A 20,147-nucleotide genomic window follows, 5' to 3' on the forward strand; every position below is an offset into this window, starting at 1 on the left:
GCTGAAGGGGGCTCTTCTCCAATCTCACTTTTCCTTGCTTTTATTAGAAAGATACATTTTCACTGTTAAATACAGAGTAGAATTGGTGCTTTCATCTTGGACCCAATCCAGGGATGTTTAATTACAGAAGAGACCAAGGAACGCACAATAGCAGGAGGAAAAATACAAGACAAAATTGAACTTGGCAGTAACAATACAGATGATAGTAATCACAGCTAATATTTCTCCAGCACCTTCTCTCGCCAGGCACCGTGCTAAGTGCTTCATACCAATTATCTCATTTAATCCTCACAACTCCATGCAGTAGATAGTATCATGGTATCCTAAAGTCACCCAGCTAGCAAGGGGAGGAGCCGTTATTTGAAAACAGGCAGTGAGGTTCCAGGAGTCAGCTCTGGACCACTATTAGAAATTTCTTGCTTCATCAAGTGACAGGTATTATTAGCAACCCCAACACCAAACAATTGGATTTCGGGGGACTGCTCACCTCATCTTTATGCACTTCAGTTTTCTCATCTGCAAAGGGAAGGATTTGACCCACAGACGCTCGTAACGCACTGCTTTCCAAAAGGCTGTCTGACGGACTGACACTCACAGTCAGAGTAACATAGAAGTATTACAACAAATTGTTTTTGTTCTAAAAGTTCACACTGCAATCTGTTAGAAGACATGTTAAATATTTCTAATCCCGAAAATAAAGTTTGGAAATGCATCTGGTTAAGTCACTGGATTAGTGATTTTATATACCAATATTTGAAGAATAGAAATCATATTTAGAGAAGTGAAAACAACTTTGAAATATTGACCCATCACATGTAAAAAGCAGTTATAATCAATGTCTTGTTTCTAAATCTACTATTTATCATTTGATTGCTTTGTAAATAGGCCACTATAAGAAGTTTCAAAATATTTTTAAAAACTCTTCAAAATGTTTTATTTCTATTGAAATTCTATCTTAATACACAATTATTAATGGCATAATTCTATAATTCTTCACTAATAGACTCAAAAGGAATTCAAAGGAGAAAAGAAAATATGTATGAAATTATATACAGCACAGAACCTAGATTTCACCCCCCCGCCCAAGTTTTTACGTATTTGTAAAATAAAATTCTCCTGCTGACTTCCAATAAAAGTTCAGTGATAAGGTAGCTATGTCTCTTGGAGCTTTACAACATATAAAACTTATAATCTACTCATCTAAAAACTTCTCCCCTTCTATTCCTATTAATGACAGCCTAAGTAGGAAAAGCAGGTAAAATTAAATATGCTAGGGAATTGTACAATTCCTTTCAGCTCAGTATCTTAATAAACCTGTCTTCTGGGGACTGTACATGTATATAACACAGGCACACACACATCACAGTACTTAATTCCCTACATTCAGTATAGGTGCCATAAAGAAAATAATCAGCTTGAAGGCCAGTGGAAAGCACTCCAGTTTCAAAGACAGACAAGGATTTGAATTTTTTCTACCATTCACCCACTTGTGGCCTTTACACTGAAGTATTATAGTAGCTTGTTTCCGCATCTGAAAAATGGCTTCAGTATTGAACCAAAACAGCAAAAATGAAAGAAACACAAACTACCTTGGACCACTAAAGGTGAACTACATTCTACAATTTTTAAAATCATTCTCTATTTAAAAATAAAGTCAGCCAAACATCTTTAGTTCTAGTCAGTGGATACCAGGAACTTAAAAAAAAAAAAAAAAACAACTCTTAAGTAAAAGGGCAAGTGCTGAAATGCAATTTCACTTTTTATATATGTTCACTGAGCCAGGGATCTGTTTTTCTTTTAAAGTTTATTCTCTATCAGCCAAATAGTTTTATAGATTGTCTTTAGACTGAGTTATAAAAATGTTTAAGTATATCCTATACATGAGCAAATTAAGATTGAGCCCCAGTGGGCAATATCTCTATAAAATTCTCCCTGTGTAAAATTTCAGGTAAGGACTTTCACTTGGACCAGAACTTTCCTTGGTGGCTACTAAATGATCTCCGTGGTGCTGAAGGAGAAACCTAACACATTTAGGGTGCTGGACACAACACAGGCACACTCCACCGTAAGAAATGTCCTCCTCTGTTGAGTCCTACCAAATCTGCTGGCCTTACTACAGTCTTTACTACACACTTCCACTTAAATAGCTGGCTCTTCCTGGCAAGCACAAATAGATGACTCAAATCGAAAAACAGCTGCTGGAGAACTTCACTCGCAGAATCTCTAGTCATGACGAAGTATGATTCAAGGTCAGTCTCGGCAGAAAGTGAAATGCATCTGAACTTCCTTTCCTTTCACAGTGGGCAGCGCTGCTTTGGGTTCTGTCAGTAAAAGGAGAAGGGTGAAGCTCCTGACCTCATTTTCTCAGTGACTAAAGAAGTGCACCACACACACTGGAAGGCAGCATTAGCCGGGGGAGAATTTGGCAAAAATTAAGCACCCCCATGGAGAAGGCAATGGCAACCCACTCCAGTACTCTTGCCTGGTAAATCCCATGGGTGGAGGAGCCTGGTGGGCTGATGTCTATGGGGTCGCACAGAGTTGGACACGATTGAAGCGACTTAGCAGCAGCAGCAAGCACTCCCATGTGAGGTTCCCCCTACACCAGAATCCTTTGAAATGAAAGGCTTTGGTCCCGTCAGGTGATGTGTGAACATCCACAAAGACGGCTCCGTAACACATTCTGGAGCGTCTGAGGTTGTGGAGATGACGCGTATTGTAAGCAGAAGCATCGTGTTCATAATTACACATGAACCCATATCCTTGAGTGTGGGTACAGACCTTTCCTTACTGCAGTAACATTCAGAGATCCTAATTTAAATCAATTCCCCAAGGTTGTGGAAGTAGCCTATTTGGGAAGAAATTCCGTCAACAGAATGACTCATTTAATAAATATTTTAGCCTGCATCTCATGCTCTATTATAGTAGACAGTAAAAGACTGGCTTTAGATCATCTCACTAATCCATTTACATATCCGATAGGTGTCATCAGCTTATAGAATCACCAAAGGACCAAACGCATGTCAGCGTGTGGATTTCTTCCCCCAGACCTACCAGGAGTGCTGCCTCCTGTGCTGTGTGCCTGCCTTTCTCCGGCATGGTTTTCCTCCTGGATGCCTAGCACCATCCTCTCTTGCAGTTTAATCAAAGAAAAGTATAATTACGCTAGCAGGGCTCTTAATTTTGAAAAGACATTAGCCAAGCCGGTCACTTCATTACGCTGCACTTCAGAGGCCAGCAAGAAACCAGAAAAAGCCCTAAGTAATAAGCATTCTTACAAAGGGAACAAGCAAATCCGCCTAGGGTTGGTAGCAGAAATCTGCCTGCCCAAGCAGGTGTGTGCAGCGTCAAGCCAGGCGATGAGCTTCAACCTGGCCAATAGCTAATGCTTTCCCTGCTGCCTGAAACTTTTTCCAGACCTTCAGGGGCCCTCCGAAGTCAGCTCTGTGAGCTGCTTCCAACTGCCTGGGAGATGCTGGACCGTTACACAGGCGCGCCCACAACTGCAGAGCTTTCTGCCCGCGCAGGGCTGCCCCTCCTGCTTGGCTCCTTCTACCCTGAGTCGCCGAGGCCCGGTACCCTTTCACCGCCCCTCTCTGATCGGTTTGGGGGGCGCTCTTCAGCTCGAACAGGCTCACCTGGAGGAAGCCGCTGCCGTCTCTTCCCCACCTCCCACACTTGGCCACCAGGCATCATTCCAGGAGGGAGCAGCAGCGGCACTCCAAAAACCACGGCCATGTTTTACTCCGAACGGACATCATTCCACAACTCCACAAGTCTCCAGGGCGCAGGGCGCTGGGGCCGAGGCCAAACCACCTCTCCAGAGTCAACCCACCCGACGCCCACATCTGTAACGCTGCCCAGCAGAGCTCACATCCCATCACAACGCAAGGATGGGAGAACAGCTAAGAAGCCCAAAAAGCTAGGAAAGCAGGTGGAATCGTCTCTTGAAAACTAATAATGTTGCCCCTGATAAACCCCCTAAAGCCCCACCTTCCCAAAGGAAAAATCCCAGAGTTGCTCCTTTAACTGTTTCAAACCCCTCGTTTGGGGGAGCGTTTCCATCAATGGTCTAAGCACGGATGCGGTCCGGGTTTGGCTCTGGGCAGCGCTCCGCAAAGTGCCGGCTGGCCGGGCGTCACGCCCGGTTAGAAGGCGGATGTCCCCGCAGTTCTCTGGGTAGAGCCGCCCGCGGCGCCCCCAAAGGACCGGCAGGGCCGCCGCCCCGCCGCGCCGCGACACTCACCGTCCCGGGCGTCCTCCCCACGACTGCAGTTGCTGCAAATGTGTTTGATCTCCTTGCCCAGTTGACAATGGATCACAAAGGACACGTTGTTGTTGTTGTTGGGGGCGGGCTCCTTCAGGGGTTTCATCCTCAGCAAATAAAAAGCTTTCCTTTTGGGTCCCTGGGCGCTCGCGCCTGGCACCGCGCCCTCCCTGCAGCGCGGCGAGCGGAGCGCAAACCTCCCCGGCTCCGCGGCGCGCGTGGGCTCCGCCATCCGGCCCCCGGGCGCCCCAGGCCGGGCGCCGCTCCGGCCCCCGCGCGCTGCCCCTCGCGCTGCCCCTCGCGCCCCGCCGCCTGGCCAGCATGCCCCCGCCACGCCCCGCAACCCGCGTCTCCACAGCCGCTCGACAGCGGCGGGGCTGATCAGAAGGCGCCGAGGGGGTCTTGACCTTGCCGACCTCCCCGCCGGAGCCAATCGGGATCCCGAGGCCGGAGGAGGGTTTCCGGAATGCACTCCCCCGTCCCACCTGGGCTGCTGCGCCCCTCGGGGCCTCAAGCGCTCATCCTCGCCGGGCAGCCCCACCCCTGCGCGCGTCTCAGCACCAGCCCCTGGAGCCTGCCGGGTTTTGCAGCTACCTTCACTCTCTCGAACTGCAGGGCAGAACGCCAGCCTCCCCCGCCCCCCGTTTCCTCCAACCTCTTGCTGCCTATTGAAAGCAAGATGGGCCACACCGAAGGCCGCTGTGTTGGGAGCCCTCGAGGTGCACGCGCCTCTCTGGGGCCAGAACAGGTTACCGTTCTCGGGCGGATCCGCCCCTACCCCCAAGCCCTTGACTTTTCACTGGAGCAGACAACCTGTTAAAACGGAATTGATGTTTCCACGTTCAATAGAAATTCCCCGACCTGAAGAGGGCCTTACACCCATGTCATTAAAACTTAGAGAGTGAAAAGGAACAGGAAAGGTTGCTTTTATCAATCCTCAACAACAGCTTTTATCAATCCTCAACAACTTGCAACTTTGGGATCCTAGCTAATTTGGGTGAAGATTCTCCAGCTGAGTTAGCACAGTTAATAAGGCTCAGCAAGGCAAATAACATCAGCTTGAGATCTCTAAAGAAAAGAACAGTATCTTCAAGAAAGCAAATCCATGGCTCAAGAATAGTAACAGCTACAAGTTTATCCAGCCTTTGTTTGATCTGTTTGTTGTTGTTTTCTAAATGACACTATTTCTATACCATAATCCTGACTCTAGGTATCATGAATCCTACCTCACCTTTTATAGAGCTAACGCTAAGAGAAGCCTCGCAGCACAGTCACCTTGTGTGTTTATTTTAAAAGAGCCTTTTCGGCCCCCAGCGGAGAGATCCTGGTTTAGTAGCTCAGTGAAAGGACCAGGAATCTGAACTTTTAAAGCTCCCCAGGTGATCTGGATACAAAACCTAAGTGGGCAAATGTTTTTACAGCCTGGTGTGTCTGACTCCAAGTTTGTTTTTCCCTCCGCACCCCATTCCCTGTGGGCCCTTGTCCTCTTTTCTGGCCAGTGAAAACAGTATCAGCTTAAGGATGCACTATCACAGCCGGTTGTTTCCAAGAACTTCTCCGAAGTGAATTTCATAATACCCTGTGTCTTGCACGCATGCTCAGTCACTTTGGTCGTGTCCAACTCTTGGTGACCCTATGGACTGTAATTCACTAGGCTCCTCTGTCCATGGGATTCTCCCGGCAAGAATACTGGAGTGGGCTGCCATGCCGTCCTCCAAGGGATCTTCCCCAACCTAGGCAGGGATCGAACCCATGTGCCTCCTGTGGCTCCTGAATTGCAGGTGGATTCTTTACCACCGAGCCACTGGGGAAGCCCCACCCTGTTGTCTTATACCACCGCAAAAGACAGGTCACTGGGCAAATTCACCTCATGGGGAATCGGGTCCACCACCCACTGGGGATATTAAATTACTGCGTTATCATATGCTTCTGATCGCACCAGTTCCCCTGCTCATTTATCCTACTTCTCACATGCAAAGCGTTCCGTGCAAGTCAGCACATTCCGAGCCTCATTTGCATTCTGCACGTAAGAACACCAGGTGTCCAGCTGCCATGGTCTGCTCTAGAAGGAGATGTCAGGGAATCCTCAGTTGGAGTTCTGTTCTCTTTAATTATATCACAACCCCGTCTCCCCTAGTGCCCACTGGGGCTTTCAGGGACCCCTCCCTTCTCACCTGGATTACCAGTCAAATCAGCTACAGGTAAATCCTAGTTTCTTTTCTTGTCATATTCACATCACTCAGTCCCTGGCTGAGTATAAGCCTTATCTTAGAGGTGGCCAAGGGCTTTTCACGTGGCTGAAAGACTGAAGGCTGAAAGTGTTAGTCGCTCAGTCATGCCTGACTCTTTGCAACCCCATGGGCTGTAGCCTACCAGGCTCCTCTCTCCATGGAATTTTCCAGGCAAAGATACTGGAGTGGGTTGCCGTTTTCCTTCTCCAGGGGATCTTCCCAACCCAAGGATTGAACCCAGGTCTCCTGCACTGAAGGCAGATTCTTTACCGACTGAGCTCCAAGGGAAGCCCTTCCCAGGTGGCGCTAGTGGTAAAAACAAAACAAAACAACCAACTGCCAATGCAGGAGACATAAGAGACGTGGGTTTGATCCCTGGGTTAGGAAGATCCCCTGGAGGAGAGCATGGCAACCCTCTCCAGTATTCTTGCCTGGAGAATCCCACAGACAGAGGACCCTAGTGGGCTACAGTCCATGAGGCTGCACAGAGTCGGACACAACTGACGTGACTAAATATGCACAGAGGTGGCCAAGGAGCCATTTGCTCTGCTGGAGGATTGTAATTGCATTGTGTTATGGGTCAATATTTGTGATTCTCTTTTTCAAATACATGATCCCTCTTCCAAACTGTGTCACCTCTTTAAGTACCTACTGAGCCAAAAACACAGCTGTTTGAAAAAAATAAATTTTAAAACTTGCAAGCCTTTTCCACCTGACCCTCTGCCCACAGATCTGAAGAACAGAGCTGCACAAACTCTACGTGGTCTTAGTAAAACAGTGACGCCCACAGCAGTCTTTTGTTTGCTCACTGACTATGAAACCAGACCCAAGAGCTCAAGTGTCTCTATCCTAATTGACCAAGTTATCAGTACATTGTAGTAGAGAGATTACTGACATCAGTTCAGTTCAGTTCAGTCGCTCAGTCGTGTCCGACTCTTTGCGACCCCGTGAATCGCAGCACTCCAGGCCTCCCTGTCCATCACCAACTCCCGGAGTTCACTCAAACTCACGTCCATCGAGTTGGTGATGCCATCCAGCCATCTCATCCTCAGTCGTCCCCTTCTCCTCCCGCCCCCAATCCCTCCCAGCATCAGAGTCTTTTCCAGTGAGTCAACTCTTCGCGTGAGGTGGCCAAAGTATTGGAGTTTCAGCTTCAGCATCAGTCCTTCCAATGAACACCCAGGACTGATCTCCTTTAGAATGGACTGGTTGGATCTCCTTGCAGTCCAAGGACTAGCAAGAGTCTTCTCCAACACCACACCATTCAATATCACAGTAATCCAAGCCTATGTCCCAAGCAGTAAAGCTGAAGAAGCTGAACGGTTCTATGAAGACCCACAAGACCTTTTGGAACTAACACCCAAAAAAGATGTCCTTTTCATTATAGGGGACTGGAATGCAAAAGTAGGAAGTCAAGAAACACCTGGAGTAACAGGCAAATTTGGCCTTGGAGCACGGAATGAAGCAGGGCAAAGGCTAATAGAGTTTTGCCAAGAGAACGCACTGGTCATAGCAAACACCCTCTTCCAACAACACAAAAGAAGACTCTACACATGGACATCACCAGATGGTCAACACCAAAATCAGATTGATTATATTCTTTGCAGCCAAAGATGGAGAAGCTCTATACAGTCAGCAAAAACAAGACCGGGAGCTGACTGTGGCTCAGATCATGAACTCCTTCTTGCCAAATTCAGACTTAAATTGAAGGAAGTAGGGAAAACCATTAGACCATTCAGGTATGACCTAAATAAAATCCCTTATGATTATACAGTGGAATACTGACATGACCGCCAGCTTAGTCTCAAGGTGATGCTCTGCACTTGTGGGGGCTCTTTATTCAGTGTGTAGAGGCCTAAGGTGACCTCAGAGAGCTGTTCCCTTGTTCAGTGGTTCCTTTTCCTAAACAGTCTACCCTGAGTTCGAGCTTCTAACTATGCTGGCCAGTAATGGTATCAGCTAGCTGCACATGGTTATTTACACTTAAATAAGTGAAAATGAAATGAGATTAATTTTGGTGCCCAGCTGTACTAGCCACACTTCAAGTGCCCAACAGTCACAGGCACGTGGTGGCTACTGTGTTAGACAAACGGTGGTAGAACGCTTTCATCTGTGCTGCAAGTTCTATCAGACCTTACTCTTCTCAGAAGGGGCTTCCCAGATGGCTCGGTGGGTAAAGAATCTACCTGTAATGCAGTGGATATGCAGGAAAAGCGGGTTCGATACCTGGGTAGGGAAGATCCCCTGGAGGAGGGCATGGCAACCCACTCTAGTATTCCTGCAGAGAATCCCATGGACAGAGGCGCCTGGTGAGCTATAGTCCATGGGGTCGCAAAGAGTCGGACAAGACTGAAGCGACTGAGCACGCACTCCTCTTAGAAGATGTATGAATGTTCGTGTCTCAGGCTGAATTTGGAAGCTGAGATGTTTATTGTTATACGAGAAGGTGGGTAGATAGGGGACTGGGATGGGATACACCTCGGTGCTGGCTGGAAGAAGATGGTGGGTGTGATGTCTGCTGGCACCCCGTTTCCTCTGACCCCTTGCAGACAGCAGAACAGGTGTGCACGCCCATCTGGCATTTTTCTTGATCCTGCTCTGTGCCCTGAATGCCACCTCTGTGAAGCCGCCTTCTGACACCCATTACTCTAATATCCCTACAGCTCTCAATGCCAGAATACGTCTTATACAGAGTCTGTGTTTGTCTCATCCCATAAGATGAACCTGTGTTTAATTATGATCCTTGTAATTATGGCTCAGCTCTATTGCTGCCTTTGATAGTCATCTCTGCCTTTGATAGTCATCTCCCTGCATTGACAATGAGAGAAAATGATCATGCTACGGCATTCTTGGAAAAATAGTATTGTGGGATTTTATTTTTTTTCCACCTTTAAGAGGAAGGACAGAACCACTGAAGGAAAAGATAGTCCAGAGCATTTCTATCACTTACATCAGGGTTTCTCAACACACATATTCCCCCAGATGATCTAAATGGGAAAGAAGAAACGCAGCCTGTCACGCTGTACCCCAGAATCTGCATTTGAACAGGAGAGCCAGGTGATTCGGGGGCACTTTAATGTTCGAGGAGCATCAGCCTGGGAAGAATATTAACTGCCTACCAGTGGAGAACACACTTTGGTTCTGAAGAGAGCAGCAGACAGGACCCTTGACCTTGCAGGGCTTAAAATAGAAAGAAAAGTGAAAGTGTCAGTCGTTCAGTCATGTCCGACTCTTTGCGATCCCACAGACTGTAGCCCACCAGGCTCCTCTGTCCATGGGATTCTCCAGGGAAGAATACTGGAGTGCCTTGCCATTCCCCTCTCCAGGGATCTTCCTGACACCAGGGATCAAACCCGGGTCTCCTGCACTGCAGGCGGATTCTTTACTGTCTGAGCCACTAGGGAAGCCCTAAGAGGAGAAGATACTCTCAAAACACAGGCAACTGAGAACACGTGTGTAAACTTGTAATCCGGAGCAGCCATGGAGAAATATGCATTTGCTATCGAGTGGGAGCCGTGTGTAAAGGGAGTTCTGCAGTGACGAACATGGCAGAGGTGGAGCTGATGAGGGAGAATTTCTCTGGGAAAGTTGATCTGCAGAAGTTGGGGGCAGAGAGGGGGTGGGAGAGGTTGTGGGAGTGACGAGAAAACAAGCTCCTAGGCTAGAAGGAGTTCATGGTCGGGGTGGGATGGTCATTAGCCTGGTGGGAGAGTTATGCCCAGCAAGGCAGGGGCTGGAAACTGAGCTTTCCAGGAGACATCACCAGGATGATGCTATGACGGCAACCACGGACATTGAAATTCCATGCCATCACTCAAAGCTGAGATTTTGTTCCGCTTTCTGCTTGTCTGTGCTCCATCCTACTTTGAACACTTAACAGCTCTTAGGCTCAAAGGAAGTCAGAATCAAAGTTAAGGGCAGAAATTTGGAAATGTTCATATAGTGCTTTAACTCTGACGAAAAAGAGAATCAAAATTCAAAATGATAATGTTGATACAAGGCAAAGCGGCAGAATCATTCGAAGAGAGGTGTACTTAGAAAAATAGTACTACACATATTTGATATAAGAAAAGATTAAAAAAATTTTTTCTTCCTCAATTTTTTTTCTTTGATTTAGACTCAGCCTAGTTGTTAAATTTTCTTCCTGCTTTTATCTCCTTTCTTGTTCCTATCTTCCCTATAGTGGGGTTGAATGGTGGCCCCCAGAAGATATGTCCATGTCAAGTTCCTGGAACCCGCGAATTGATGTTATTTAGAAAAAAGGTTCTTTGCAAATGTAATTAAGTTAAGGATCTCATGCTAAAGATATCTTTCTGAATTACGTGGGTGAATCCTAAGTTCATTGGCAAGTGTCCTTATGAAAGACACAGAGGAGAGACAGAACTCTTCTCCCAAACAGCAACAGGACAAATGTCTGTTGTAAGCCACTAACTTTGACAATTTGTTACAGCAGCCCTAGAAATCTAATACACTCCCTAATTGTTAACTCACATATAAGAAGATCATCTATTATTTTTCTCACAGAACGGCATCTATTTTTTCTAAGTTTGATCTAAATGTGTGCTGTGTTAAAGGCAGAATTGGAGGCTAATCTACAAAGTACACATTGAAGAGCAGCATTAACAGTTACTTCCAAATGGTTCACGAACACAGAACTGTGCTACACTACTGTGTTTGTGGTATGTTGTTTTTGTTCTTGTGTTTTGTTTTTATTTTGGCAGATGCTGGAATGGAAGCATGAAATGGAATGTGTCATTTAAGAGAGGGATGCAGCTTCCAGGCTTTCTTATATTTAGCATAAAGCATTTATATTCTGAGCAAGAAGACGTGATCAGAGCTTGCTGTGGGAGGCTGTGAAAATTCTTCAGGCAATTCAGTCATGTGTCAGCAGAGCTCACATGCAGCTCTTGTGCACTGGTACAGCTGTATGGATTGTTTATGGCTGGCATCTGTTCTAATAGGCCTTTTTGACTCTTGCAACTCTAGTTATTAAATATTTTGAATGTCATTCCTGCAGATAAAGGTTAGAAACCAGCTATACAATTGGCAAGCCTTGATTCTCCTAATAGAAAGGCTTTCGACCACATGTTTTCCTTCAAAATGTGTTTTAGAACCCAGAGCAAAAGTTCTTTTGGCCCAAGCTTTTATCTTAATTTTTCTTAATCCAATCTGACAGGTTTTTGGTAGAAGAGCCAGGGAGCGGTCATTGGACAGTAGGTATGAAGAAACAATTTCACAGCTGTTTTTAGAACTAATGTTCTTAAATATATAGTTGAGACATCTGAATGATGTGAGCAGTTTTTTGGTGTGTTTTCATGTTTTAATTTTAGCTAAGAATTTGCTTTTTTCTTCCTCCTAAAACTTTGACTAGAAAGCAATTTTACTTTTAGGGTTGCGATAATTATGCTTACTAAGGGTTTGTTCTGTGCAAATTGTAAAAACACTTAGCAGATAACAACGTGATGGGAACGGGAGATTGGAAGCAGTTACACAAAACAGGTAGAAAAAGAGGTGACTGAGGGGGAACCATCTGAGCAAACTCCTATAGTTTCTTGATAGCAGTGTTATTTTGGAATGTTTCTTTTCCTGCGTTACCATGAATGGGAAGAGGACTGGAGTGCTCCAGTTCTTTTGCCCAAATAACAGAATCGTCTCCATAACAGGCTGTACTTTGTGACCCGTGAATAGAATTTTTGTGACTGTGATTAAAGAAGGCAGGAAATTTGCTGCAAAATCTTGTCTATGTCAAGCATCTTTAAAAATCTCTATTGCCAGTGGTCAAGGAAGGCTCTTGGTATAAATTTCAAAATTTGGGATTGAATATTCCTGCTTATATCCATGGTAAAAAAGAGGTTAGATTTGGTAGAGGTTGTGGGTCATTAAAGATTAGCAAATGAGAGGTCTGTTGTTCCAAACTATTTAGTTTCTTTACTTTTCACCTCAAATGACAAATCCCATTTAAATTGAGATTTATAGCCTTATACACATATCCTTTGGAGAAGGAAATGGCAACCCACTCCAGTATTCTTGCCTGGAAAATCCCATGGATGGAGGAGCCTGGTAGGCTACAGTCCATGGGGTCACAAAGAGTCAGACACGACTGAGCGACTTCACTTTCACTTCACACACATCCTTATGATTTCCTTTCTGAACCAGGTGAATTCTGGCAGATTTAGATGTTTCTGGATATTTATTTTATAGTAATAAAAGACCTAGAGAATAAAGACATTATGAATATAACATGGGTGTGTTTATATTTCAATGAAATAAAGTCCAACAGTAAAGAAATGACTGCCTAGATTATAGGAGGCATATAGCACAATGCCACTAAAGCAGTGAGTTATATTTAAACAAGTTGACTTGGAAGGATCTCCATGATGCACTGTTAATAAGAAAGTTAACATTCAGAGAACTGACTGTAATACTGTCTCATTTTTATAAAACAGATATTGTAGGCATTAATATTGTTCTCCAAATATTTCTGATCTCCTATCTTCAGGTACGTGGTAGAGCTACAGTCCGTACGTCTAGATCCCCTGGAGGTAGGTGGAACCAGGTGACCAATTCTGATCTATGTGTGATAAACTTAAGTTCAGGGTGATAGCTGCTGCTTCCCTTTGGGTTCTGGAGTGAGCCAAACCCACCTGCTGACACACCAGGATCATGTAGTTCATGAAATGAACTTGTGTTGCTTTAAGCCACCGAAATCTTGGCGGGTTTTTTTTTTTTTTTACTGAAGATTAATCTAGCCTATCAAGACTAATACATCAATGACAAATGTGTGTGTAGCTGTGTGGGGATGCATTTGTATATTATAGATCACCTTATTTAATCATCACAGCAACTCCGTAAGATGGAACTATTATTTCCATTTTATGCTTCAGGAAACAGAAGCGCAATACAATTAAGTAAATTCCCCGGGTTACGCAATTAGCATTCTGCCAAGTAGAAATCAGATCCAAAGTATGTTTAATGGCCAAGCGCACCTCTCCTCCTCCAACCATCCCACTGACATGCAGAGAACTGCTCGGCAGTTTTTCTTCAGAGGACCCTCAATCCTATTTTAGGACAGAAGCATATGGCATCATGACATCCAACCAAGAAAGGTTATGAGACTGTGGGCACAGGACACAGAAACCCTGCCTGCCATGCAGAGCTCAGCTGCTGGTGGTCAAGAGAACAGGGATAAAAATAGGATGCACAGAATCTTATCTATCATTTCTACTGGCACATCCGGGCCCTTTCCATCTTGAACACAGACGGCAGCTGATACTCACTGTTATTCTTTTAGGGCAGCGTGGTATTAACAGTGTAGCGAGCCCCTCCGGGCTGTTTAACAAAAGCTCAAGATCAGCTTAATGATAATTGGCCATTAGGACAGAGTCACAGTTGTGTTTGTACGGAGCAGGTGCAGGAACAAGGAAACAGGATAACATGCCACTGGCAAGAAATGCAGGTTGGCCCTTCACCCATGCGGGAGAACTGCGTTATCCATGGAACATCATGGAGCCTGCGGGGGTAGTTGTGAGTAGCCAGCAATGGGGAGTGTGTAAGTGGGTATCGCGGGTGCATAACTGTGTGACATGCAAACTACTTCTCCCACGGAAAAGAGGATGGCCTAATTCAGTGAGGGGAGCATTACAATCCTCACTAAGATGAGTGAAGTGAGTGATCAAAGGGATATCTTTGCTTCTAACAAGCCGGTTTGTACTCATCTTCCCAGTCCGCCGGGATCCTGTTATCTCAGGAGTTCCAAGAGAGTTTTTTTTTATATATATAATAGAGAAGCCTGCTGAAAAGGAATTCTATTTATTTTTATACATTTTATGTCAATAGAGCTTTTTCATTTGTGATGCACATTTTATCCATACAAATTATTTTATAATAACAACAGTTTGTTGCCATCTTACATGTAAGAGGGAATTTATTTACAGGAATGGAAGGGGAAATTAAAAAACTAAGAAGAGTCTAAAGAGAGGATCATATTAGAGTGTGCTATTGGGACTTACTGGAGGAGGGCATAGCAACCCATGCCAGCATTCTTGCCTGGAGAATCCCTGTGGACAGAGGAGCCTGGAGGGCTACAGTCCGTAGGGTCACAAAGAGTGGGACACAACTAAGTGACTAAGCTGAGCACAGCACAGCATTGGGACTTAAGAATAGAACAGATGCAGATAAAGATACGCTTTAAACCCGTTCATTAAGTGTCACAATGATTATTTTGCCAGGGAAGACAATCCATTGCAGGCGGGGAGGCAGAGAGGGACATATCACTTGGTGAGCTTCCAGTGTGTTTAAGAAACTCTGCTGGGCTTTTTACTAATGGGTATATTAATTGTTTGCATGTATGCATTTATTTGTAGAACGTATTTACCTGATAATAAAGTCCAGTATTCTTGGCTGGAAAATTACATGGACAGAGGAGTCTGGTGGGCTGCACAGTCCATGGGGTCGCCAAGAGTTGGACACAACTGAGCAACTAAGCACACAAATATATTAGACATTTTCTATGAAAATTATATGTCACATAAATTATATACGCTATGTATTTTTAACTGAAAAATTAGCATTGAGGCCGGACAATAATTCTAAGAGTTGAGGTGTTCTGACCACCACCTGACGAGGAAGAAGCAGAGAGATGAAAGAAGTGGCCCAAAGCTGTCAGATCGGGTCAAGGAAGAGTCCAGGCCTGAAAGGAAGGCTGATCGCCCCATTCAGAGACCAGTCACGCACCACGATTTCATGCTACTGTCCAGAAATTTGCACACAGGAGAGAGGCTATATTGAAGGTAAAAATGTCTTTCCAAGCCAAGCTTGGAAGCAATTCCTGGAGGACTGCTTAAAGGATGAAGGCAAACCTGTAACATTTACTAGGATCTACTGATTTACAAAGGAAGCAAATCTATCTTTCCATTTTATGGATTAAAAAAAAAAATTACTGAAATGAACATTCTTTCATTTCCCAATCTGTAAGTAATTTATTTTTAAAACCATGTAAAATCATGCCTTTTTCCCCCTTGAAACTCCACAGGTGAAAAAAACAGAATTAAACAAACCTTGATAAAAACGACCAGTGTTAAGCAAACATGTGAGTTATGACAAAAAAATGAAGGAGATATTCAGAATCTATGAATATTAAGTCAGTGTATTTTTATATTTTACCTAACCTAATGAATAGAAATTAGAATAAATTTTACAAAAATTTTAAGTACATGAATTCCTTTTTTCCCCACACTCCCTTTCTCTTCCTTTTCCAAAATTGACAATATGTCAAGGGAGGCCTGGAGCTCCCAAGTTAGTTCCCTGATTTCAAAAACACAGTGACGGGGACTCCTCTGGTGGTTCAGTGGCTGGTCTCTGTGGGGTTCGATTCCTGGTCGGGGAACTAGATCCCACAACCAAGGGCTCACAGGCTGTGTGCGTGTCCAGTCGCTCAGTCGTGTCTGACTCTGTGACCCCATAGACTGCAGCCCGCCAGGCTCTCTGTCCACTGGAATTCTCCAGGCAAGAATACTGGAGTGGGTTGCCCTGCCCTTCTCCAGGGGATCTTCCCGCCACAGGGATCGAATCCATGTCTCCTGCCTGCATGCCTTGCAGTGGCAGGTGGACTCTTCACCACTTGAGTTCGCATGCCACAACTAAAGGAGCAAAGATCCCCCACGCTGCAACTGAGACCCGGTGCAGCCAAATCAATAAATACCTTTTAAAAAGAAAAATGGGCTTCCCTCATAGCTCAGCTGATATAGAATCAGCCTGCAATGCAGGAGACCCTGGTTCGATTCCTGGGTCAGGAAGATCCCCTGGAGAAGAGATAGGCTACCCACTCCAGTATTCTTGGGCTTCCCTGTGGCTCAAGCTGGTAAAGAATCTGCCCACAATGCGGGAGACCTGGGTTTGATCCCTGGGTTGGGAAGATCCCCTGGAGAAGGGAAAGGCTACCCACGCCAGTATTCTGGCCTAGAGAATTCCATGGACTACACAGTGCAGCCAAATAAATAAATATTTTTTAAAAAGAAGAAGACCAGAAAATAACCATGCCTTCTCAGACTTGTCCCCCGTACCCCCCAAATCTGTCAGTTCCTTAAAGGCAAAGAAGCCTTATGCTCTTCTAAATCCTAATCTCAACTTTACCTTAAAAATAAAACACTCTTTTGCTGTCTCTTATATAGGGTTATCGTTATCATCTTTCTAAATTCCATATATATGCGTTAGTATACTGTATTGGTGTTTTTCTTTCTGGCTTACTTCACTCTGTATAATAGGCTCCAGTTTCATCCACCTCATTAGAACTGATTCAAATGTATCCTTTTTAATTGCTGAGTAAATACTCCATTGTGGCATTGAAACATGTATATTATCATATGTGAAACGAATCGCCAGTCCAGGTTCAATGCATGATACAGGATGCTCAGGGCTGGTGTACTGGGATGAACCAGAGGGATGGGATGGGGAGGGAGATGGGAGGGGGGTTCAAGATGGGGAACACATGTACACCTGGGGCAGATTCATGTCAATGTATGGAAAAACCAAGACAATAATGTAAAGTAAGTAGCCTCCAATTAAAATAAAAAAAACACACACACACACTCTTGCTTTGCTTGCAGGAGAATGGTATAGACATTGCTTTATAGCCTTCTTGATGTTCTAAAATTCTCAGAAAAGCTCAAAGGTATCTAATGCATATAAATTATAAACTTCAATCATACAGTTTTCTTGCTAATATATTCCTGAGCTCGTCATACAGAGCACACTAGCATATTTGGATATTAGCATCTGATAATTTTGTTTTAAATGGTGCAGGTTGAGTCAACCTGTGTTCTTCAGAACATTTTGCACACAGTTTGGGAACTATTACCCATCATTCATTTAGAGTGAACACCCAAGGCAAGCACTGGTAACACTAGGGTTAGTTTTGGTCTTTTTTTAGCTTAGTTTTTGACAGCTGCACGTGATGAACCAATACCTGACATATCTTCAGTCTTAGGGATCCTTTTGATCAGAGATAGGCTTTGTGATTTGTCTCACAGTATTTTTAAGAATGAGAGCTACACAAGAAACACACAAGGCTCACAGGAAATACTTTCTGTTTAAACTTTTCCTCAAGTTTTAATAGTATGTAAATAAGGAGACATACAGATATTTCCACAAGTAACATTGGAATCAAAAGAGAGCTGAGCTTTTTTTCCTACAAATAAATATTGGTAACTAACAAGGAGAGTGAGCAGAAGTGTATAGAATGCTTTGTAGGGAATGGGGGCATTCTGCTAAGCCAAGACAGAAACTGGAGAGCTGAGCTAAAGCAGTGAGCATTTTTGCCTTTACCTGAGACACTGTGTTGGTTTGCTAAAGATAAGCAGTGTGCTGCTGTGTCCACCAAAATGATCTTAGCTCAAAATTGTATAAAAGAGGAGAGAGATTGGTAACCCAGGAAGGAGTGGGTCCATTATCCACAAGTGTATAGTTCTGGATGTTAGTTATAAATACAAGCATAAGTTTGATAATGTGAAGAGACAGCCCAGGTTGCTGAGATCACTAACTGTTGGTGCAAAGAAGGAATGAGTCAATAAAATCTTCATCTCAAACCAATATTCATGCTATTCTCCACATTAATCACCTGTCAGGGTCACCTGGAAAAGACCCTGATGCTGGGAAAGGTTGAAGGCAGGAGAAGGGAATGACAGAGGACGAGATGGTAGGATGGCATCACCGACTCGGTGGACATGAGTTTGAGCAAGCTCCGAGAGATGGTGAAGAACAGGGAAGGCTGGCGTGCTACCGTCCGTGGGGAGGAGATGGTGCAAGGAGTTGGACTCAATTGAGCAACTGAACAAGTGTCCCCTGGACCATGTCTTCCATGATGGTAGTTTTATAAATTAGAGGTAGTTTTATAAATTAGAGCAGCAGCAGAAGCAGCAGCAGCAGCACAGACATTCTGATTGACCTATGGCTCAAGCATGACATGAAGGATTAGAAAACAAAGATTTCAGACCAAAGTGAGACAAGAGAAGACCAGAAACAAGAGTGCACTTCCCTAAAGTGAGGACTTCCTATTTAATGGATTTCACTAGACTGCTGAAGTTTTCTTGAGAGATGGAGTTTGAATCAAGAAAAGGAAGAGACTGTCCTTTTATGGCAGAAAGAACATTTCAGAATATTACAGAGAATCCTTGAGAAAGACCTGAGGATGTTTATCTGAGCTATTGTAAGCTATAGTGCTGGGGACGGGGTATGAATCACTGGGGTGTACAGTCATAGTCTGAAATTCAATAGCCTGAACTCAAATCATCCTTGTTGCCAAGTCATGCAAACTGCAGCTCCTTCCCAGGTCCCCTGTTCCTCCCAGGGACTTGAACTGGAATCCTCTGTGTGATCTACGATCTTCATATTCCACATAGAGTGACCAAGGCTTACATTCTTTGTCTGAATTCTCTCATCTATGATAAAAAAAAAATCCCCAAAGTTGGGAGTAGAATGAGATGGTACCCCACCTCATTCTTCAGCAAATGAAAAAAAGAGACTTCTTTTTTAAATTTTCATAATTAAGAACATATCAAAATAATTTATTAAGCATGAAGCCTAGACAGTATATTAAAAAGCAGAGACGTCACTTTGCTGACAAATGTCTGTATCGTCAAAGCTATGGTTTTCCCAGTAGTCATGTATGGATGTGAGAGTTGAACCATAAAGAAAGCTGAAGGCTGAAGAATTGATGCATTTGAACTGTGATGCTGGAGCAGACTTTTGAGAGTCCCTTAGACTGCAAGGAGATCAAACCAGCCAATCCTAAAGGAAATCAACCCTGAATATTCATTGGAAGGACTGATGTTGAAGCTCCAGTACTTTGGCCACCTGATGCAAGGAACTGAGTCATTGGGAAACACCCTGATGCTGGGAAAGACTGAGGACAGGAAAAGGGGGTGACAGAGGATGAGATGGTTGGATATGAGTTTGAGCAAACTCTGGGACACAGTGAAGGACTGGGAAGCCTGGTGTGCTGCGGCCTATGGGGTCACAAAGAGTTGGACATGACTTAGTGACTGAATAACAGCATTAAGTACGCATCTATATATAGCACAGTATGACTTTCATGAAATCTTTTACCAGTGAACAACTTCTCTGGACACAGCTTTTCCCCAGATTCTTTCCTAAATCTGCCCTAGGAATCAGTTCTTCCAAAAAGCCACCTGAGTTAACTTGGGTTGCAAGGGTGGAAACTTTCAGAGTGGTTTGTCCTCCAAGAGATCAGTACATTCTTTGGTGGATAAAACGAAAGGATCAGAATAGTAGATGATTGCTAAGGTCATTCCAAAAATGCACTTCTCATCCTCTAATAGATGTTAAATTGCAAAGACCAGAGAGTGTCTTGAGGAGGAAAGAAACATAAAGAACCGATTGTGTTCTTGATATGGAAGTAAGAGCTTTCAGTGAACATTTAAGCTTTCTGAGATATCAAATCTCAGCTGACAGCTAAGACAGGTCTGATCTGTAGCCACATCTTCTATCACCTTGTGTATCTCCTGCCACTTCGTGGCAGCTACTCCAGGGCACTCACAGTTCCCACGGTACCACGCTGTCTCCTTCTGCTCCTGGACCTTACCCTCCCCCTCCCGGAGCCTCTTTCTTATTCTCCGCATCACAGCATTAACGGT

At 44.4% G+C, this 20,147-nt stretch overlaps 1 protein-coding gene across 7 annotated transcripts in view; it reads right to left on the minus strand.

The window, feature by feature from the left end:
* The window catches only part of PHACTR1 (phosphatase and actin regulator 1), a 515,711-nt gene that overhangs the window by 238,952 nt on the left and 256,612 nt on the right, over window positions 1-20,147 (minus strand). For 4 of the 7 annotated variants that reach the window (XR_016036000.1, XM_055405932.2, XM_088831028.1 and 1 more), the window contains exon 1: window positions 4,247-4,534. The exons of the other annotated variants lie outside the window; for them this stretch is intronic. Coding sequence is in view for 3 of the 4 variants with exons in the window: in XM_055405932.2 (XP_055261907.2) it covers window positions 4,247-4,499 (253 nt within the window). In the remaining variant the exon portion in view is untranslated. Of the gene's footprint in view, window positions 1-4,246; window positions 4,535-20,147 lie in introns of those variants that run through there. 7 annotated transcript variants of the gene reach the window in all.

The sequence above is a fragment of the Moschus berezovskii genome, chromosome 23, assembly GCF_049115385.1.
Source record: "Moschus berezovskii isolate FMDL1 chromosome 23, NW_MosBer_1.0, whole genome shotgun sequence".
NCBI classification, from domain to species: domain Eukaryota; kingdom Metazoa; phylum Chordata; class Mammalia; order Artiodactyla; family Moschidae; genus Moschus; species Moschus berezovskii.